At 39.7% G+C, this 6,416-nt stretch overlaps 1 protein-coding gene across 1 annotated transcript; it reads left to right on the top strand.

Moving 5' to 3' along the window:
- Window positions 1-2,768: 2,768 nt before the first annotated feature.
- Window positions 2,769-5,952, top strand: GPX1 (glutathione peroxidase 1). Its single transcript, XM_053689028.1, has 2 exons — window positions 2,769-3,015; window positions 5,334-5,952. Exons 1-2 carry the CDS (start codon window positions 2,794-2,796, stop codon window positions 5,688-5,690), a joined length of 579 nt encoding a protein of 192 aa, XP_053545003.1. The 5' UTR covers window positions 2,769-2,793; the 3' UTR covers window positions 5,691-5,952.
- Window positions 5,953-6,416: the final 464 nt, after the last annotated feature.

Genomic DNA, 6,416 nt, shown 5'->3' with positions numbered 1-6,416 from the left:
AGTACAATGTTCTGGAATAACCATCCCAGTCCCCAGACCTGAATATCATTGAAAATCTGTGGGGTGATTTGAAGCAGGCTGTCCATGCTTGGCAACCAAGCCGAACTGAACTGGAAATGTTTTATAAGGAGGAAAGGTCCAAAATACCTTCATCCAGAATCCAGACACTTATTTCAGGCTATAGGAAGCGCCTAGAGGCTGTTATTTCTGCTAAAGGAGGCTCTATTAAATATTGATGCAATATTTCTGTTGGGGTGCCCAAATTTATGCACCTGTCTAATTTCGTTTTGATGCATATTGCACATAAAAGATCAAAATGAAATTGTTGATCCAAACACCCAATTATTTATAAATGAAAATCATGGAAATTGTCAGAGGTGCCTAAACTTTTGCATATAACTGTGTGTGTGTATATATATATATATATATATATATATATACACACATATATATACACACATGTGAAGGGTTATTCAGGGATTCCTGACAGATATCAGTGTTACAATGTAACTATCGCTAATTTAAAAAAAAAATGGTTTGGAAATAGCAAAGTGCTACTTTTACTTATTGCCCTATAACTTGCAAATAAAAGCAAAGAACATGTAAACATTGGGTATTTCTAAACTCAGGACAACATTTAGAAACTATTTAGCATGGGTGTTTTTGGTGGTTGTAGATGTGTAACAGATTTTGGGGTTAAAGCTAGTAAAAGTGTGGTTATTTTTTCATCATATTTTATATATTTTTTTATAGTGAATTATGATATAATGAAAATAATGGTATCTTCAATAAGTCCATTTAATGGCGAGAAAAACGGTATATAATGTGTGGGTACAGTAAATGAGTAAGAGGAAAATTACAGCTAAACACAAACACTGCAGAAATGTAAAAATAGCCATGGTCCCAAACGGTAAGAAAACTGAAAAATGGTCTGGTCACTAAGGGGTTAACCTATGGCTAGGAAATTAGAGGTATACATAAGAGATGTCTTTCTTCAAGGAGGCTTGCTTTTTCTGCCTGCTGTAGGTATTGCTGCGGTGGCTTGGGCTGCTACCTTTTGGTGTGACACCTTGGGGTCTATTTATCAAGCCCCGGTGTTTCTGGCGAGCCTTCAGGCTCGCCAGAAAAACAAGTTATGAAGCTGCGGTCTAAAGACTGCTCTGAGGCGGCGGGCAGACATCGCCGAAAATCAAGCCTATCCAATACGATTGGGTTGATTGACACCCCATGTGCGGCGGACATGGTTCGCTATAGCGGATCATGTCTGTCCACACAATGATAAATGGACCCCCTTATCAGAACTGATTTCTGTGGAATCTCTTTTAGAGGATATTCAAAACTATGTTCAGGCCCAGAAGACAGTCAATTCCTTTATTTGTGGCGCCATTATCCAAATCATCCGACTTAATGCGAAGACCTGGCTTTGCTGTTCTCGCTGGAAAGGCTCTCTGGTTAAAGGGATAGTCTAGTCAAAATTAAACTTTCATGATTCAGATAGAGCGTGAAATTTTAAGCAACTTTCTAATTTACTCCTATTATCAATTTTTCTTTGTTCTCTTGGTGTCTTCATTTTAAAAATCAGGAATGTAAGCTTAGAAGCTGGCCTATTTTTGGGTCAGAACCTGGATAGCGCTTGCTGATTGGTTTCTAAATGTAGTCATCCAATCAGCAAGCGCCACCCAGGTTCTGAACCAAAAATGGGCCGGCTCCTAACCTTACATTTCTGCTTTTTTAAATAAAGATAGCAAGAGAACGAAGAAAAATTGATAAAACAAGTAAATTGGAAAGTTGCTTAAAATTGCATGTTCTATATAATAATAATAATAATTTGCGATTTATATAGCGCTTTTCTCCCTGTGAGACTCAAAGCACTTTACAAATATGAATCATGAAAGAAAAAACTTGTGTTTAGTATCTCTTTAAGAGTCATTATTCTATTATTCTGCTGTCATCTTTAAACAAAATCCCTATTCAACCCCCTTAACCCCCCCATACAAAAGCCCCTATACAAATACACATATTACCCCCCCACACACTATAGCAACTATATAAGCAGAAAAAGGGTTAACAGCAAAGGGCACACATTTATTTGAGGTGATTTTGAATTTTTGTGTAATAGATAAAATAAAATACAAGAATTAATAGTGTAAGACACTGCTGAAGGCGTGAAAGGGTTAACATGACAGGGCACAATACTAGTTGTTTAAGAAACCTGAAACTCAAGGCAGGGAGGGGTTAACTTTACAGGTTTTCATGCAGCTGGTTGTCTGCAATATTGTATAAATATTGTATAACAAGTGGTAGCACTGAGAGTAAAAAGACCGCTAAAATATTACACTGGCAGGTGCTCCTTACAAAATACACTAAAATAAGAAATTACCAGTAAAACGAACTAGTATGAGAGGATACGATCCCTAAGGTGTTAATTTTAGCCTGCATTACTAATTGCTCTTCCTATTGGTTTATAACTCATATTGGGCGTGCCTGTTTTTAAACCACGCCTGCTAAGAGAATTAACTAAATTCTCGCCAATAGCAGAGACCATTCTTTCTGTTGGGCGTGGCTTAAAGTAACCCTTTCCTCTCGCCAATAGCAAAGACCATTCTTTCTGTGGGGCGTGGCTTACAGTAACCCTTCACTCTAATGGATGTGTAACAGTAACCCCTCCTCTATGTGGGTGTGTCCTACATTTGTAGGGCGTGTCACACCATGACGCTTACCTCACTGGGCGTGTCTTCTCGCGTCCCGCGCTATATAAATCTGTGTCCCAGTGAGTCAAGTACATAGCACGTTATGTCTCGTCGCGCTGTATACGAGTTCTCTGCACGTCTGCTTGGTTCCGGGGAACAGGTTAGCCTGTCCCGGTACCGCGGCAAAGTTCTCCTTATTGAGAATGTGGCTTCGCTTTGAGGCACCACGGTCCGGGACTACACGCAGATGAATCAACTTCAGAGCACTTACAGTTCCAGGGGGCTGCAGGTGCTCGGGTTCCCCTGCAATCAGTTCGGACACCAGGTACAGAGGCATTAACGGGAGAGTGACTGCTGCTAGTGTTGGTGGGAGGGGAGGCTAAGGCTAGCTATGGTCTGCCTGTTAACAAGTCGGTATGGCTGGCTAGAGGCTGTACGGTCATGTGGCTAATTGAGGCGTAACTAGGGCATAATCTGGGTAGGTACCAGACTGATTTGGTATTGTATTTGAGAGTAGAGTGGGCAGCTGCCTAGGGGTTCACAATTTGGTTAGGTGACTTACTACTGGCTGCAACATGTGGTGGGGAAGGAGGGTAGATGGCTAAATAGGGACTACCTATTATGGGAGGTAAGTAGGGCAGTTGTGCTTCTGCCCCCCTAACCTCTGCCCACTACAGTCACCCCCAATCTTAGTTTTAGCAATAATTTAAAGTGCTGAACTTAAAGGGATATGTAATCCAAAATCTTTCTTTAATGATTCAGATAGAGCAGGACATTTTAAGCAACTTTCTAATTTACTCCTATTAACAATTTTTCTTTGTTCTCTTGATATGCTTTTTTCAATGAGCAGCAATGCACTTCTGGTTGCTGACTGCTCACATGTGTGAGCCAATGGCAATCAGTGTATGTATATATGTATCCCAGAGGCAGAACTTTTCTTTACTTTCTGCGATGAGATTTTTTTAGTGAAATTTTCTGCAGCTCATTTTTAAATAAAATTTAATTTTAAATTAGACAGTTACACTAAGGCACCATTTCTATTCCAACGTGTTGATTAACTGAAGAATAAAGCAATTTTTTATGATTTATATATATAGTGCAGTAGTTGACTATTGCATTGCAAATTAGCTGCATACAAAAAAGAAATTTAAAAATGTCTCTTTAATAAAGCTGTTTCCTTTTCTCTTGGTCTAACATATAAATGTAGTAATAAAAAGATGCAGTGCTCTTACATTTAGAATAAACTGACTGGGAAATATCTGAGAGCCAGTCAATGTGCTGCTGCTTTGCAGCGCTACTGCATATTTGACTGCTCACTTCAAACAGCACTTTGCCCTGGATGCACTGTGCTAAGGAAAATTGACACAGTGCCACCAGAACACAGGTCTGTTTGAAGAGAACTGTGTGGCAGCACTACAAAGTTATAGTGCTAACAGTTCCTGCATGTGTCCTGTTTCTGCAGACATGCTGCATTTTCTGCAATGACATCTCACATCACTGTATGTTCTGCCTTGGGGATATGTATGTGTATATCTGTCTGTGTGTCTCTGTCTCTCCACCAATCAGCAACTAGAACTTAGATTATTTGCTGCTCCTGAAATTTCCTAGATAAACCTTTCAGCAAAGGGATAACAAGAGAGTTGTTTAAAATTGTATTCTCTATCAGAATAATGAAATAAAAGTTTTGGGTTTCATGTCCCTTTAACATGTTTTAAAATCATGTGTGGAATGTAAGTTATATTTTAATTGGTCCCTTATAATTGCTTTTTAATCTTGCCATTCTAATACCTGGTGCTCTGGCTGCCCACTTCAAAACTCATATTTATTTTTTGAGCTAATGGTTTGAGTTGTTCTCGATTGGCGCTCTAGCTGCACTTCATTTATTTTTTATTTTTTTACTTAGCTAGAGCAGTGACTGGGGAACAGTTTAAACTGTTGGCTCACAAAGAGTATTTTGTGGTTGGTGTCCAGAGCGTGTGTGCTTAGAATTGAAAGACTATTACAAAGTTACAGCGCATCCTTTATTAGAAGTGATCAACTAAAGTCCCTGTAAAATATTGCTTCGCTTCTGGACCTGATTTTAAATCATGTAGAGTATACCATCACTTGCAGTTTAGTAGATTCTAACTTACCATTAGAACATTCTGATGCCCAACTAATGGGATTTGTCCAAAAAGTCTACTTATGCATCGCAACTGCCAAGTTCCACCTGAATTTAGTCCCACCTGGTCTAATTTTAGAGCCAGCCCTGGAAGGAAGGCTACCTCTTTAGCTGGTGCCCAGTTTTGAGTAAAGAAAGATCTATTTTTGTGAGTTGAGTGTAGATAGGTGGCCAGTGGCTCTTGAATACGTGGCTGTCTAGGGGCTATACAGTGAGTGAAGCATGTAAGTGGTTTGCTTTGGTGCTTTGATTAGGGAAGTAGTTAATGGTACTGTGGTTCTAGAGTACCATTATGCTATTTAGTAGATATTTGTCATTTTAGCTTTCAGAGTGTTGCCCCTTTACACCCCAGTACTTAATTTCCTTGTTGCATGCACCTATCAGTCTGCACAATTACCTACTATTAGACAGTAACTATCTCTTTCCTTGCCCTTTTGGTTCTTTGTCAATACTGACTCTTCTGTCTTCCCCCCCCCCCCCAGGAAAACACCAGTAACCAGGAGATCCTGAACTCCTTGAAGTATGTTCGGCCAGGAGGAGGGTTTGAACCTAATTTTCCTGTGTTTGAGAAATGTGATGTCAACGGAGAGAAGGAACATCCCCTCTTTACCTTCCTGAAGGAACAGCTGCCGTATCCCTGTGATGACCAAGTGTCCCTCATGGTAGACCCCAAATGCATCATCTGGTCCCCAGTACGGAGAAGTGACATCTCTTGGAACTTTGAGAAGTTCCTGATTGGTGCAGATGGTGTTCCATACAAACGTTACGGCCGACGCTTTGAAACAATCAACATCCAGGGAGATATAGAGAAGCTTCTAACAGAAAACACTTCCATGTAGTATTGAGTGGAAGGATAAAAACTTGAGTGTTAAACATGTGGTGAAGGGTTGTGTCCTCTACTGACAAAGTAGCTTCCCCCCTTTGTATCCTGCTCAGTTTGCTGATTCCCCTGGCGTTTACGTATGACGTTCTTCCTTAAAACCCTTAGTGAGGTAGAGCTGATACTTTCTGTAAAGTCCAGGGGTGGTTTGTAGGCTTGTGGCGGGGTAGACAGGGGTAATAGCACTTAAACTTTAATAAAAAAAAATGTATAACTGAAAACTTGTACTGTCATTATTCTACATTGGTGGTCCTCTACCCTTCTATTAAAGGGACAGTTTACTCAAAAAATGGCTCCCCTCTAATTTGTTCCCAATGATCCACTTTACCTGCTGGAGTGTTTTAAATTGTTTACAAGTATTTCCATTAGCCTTATAATGGCATTTGAAGTAGTTTATTTAGCCTGTGGTATCCCCACCCATCCTGAAAGTTTTTGGTCTCGAGGCCAAGCTCTGTTAACACAGCCAGTAGAAGAAATTACACTCCCAGTGGGTTATAGAATAGATAAGGTAATAAAATGTTAATTTTTCCATTGTTCTCTACAAGTATTGGTGATTGTTTGATGGACAGATAAAAGATAAAGTAGCATTTATATTTACACACTGTGATAAAGTAATGAGATCTGATTATACCTACAAGCTCAACCCATTTTATTAGGTAGTGGCTTCAAAACACAATCACCTAAT

This window comes from Bombina bombina, chromosome 7 (genome assembly GCF_027579735.1).
Source record: "Bombina bombina isolate aBomBom1 chromosome 7, aBomBom1.pri, whole genome shotgun sequence".
NCBI classification, from domain to species: domain Eukaryota; kingdom Metazoa; phylum Chordata; class Amphibia; order Anura; family Bombinatoridae; genus Bombina; species Bombina bombina.
Note: the sequence above shows the minus strand (reverse complement) of the source record. Positions and strands in the feature narration are given on the sequence as shown.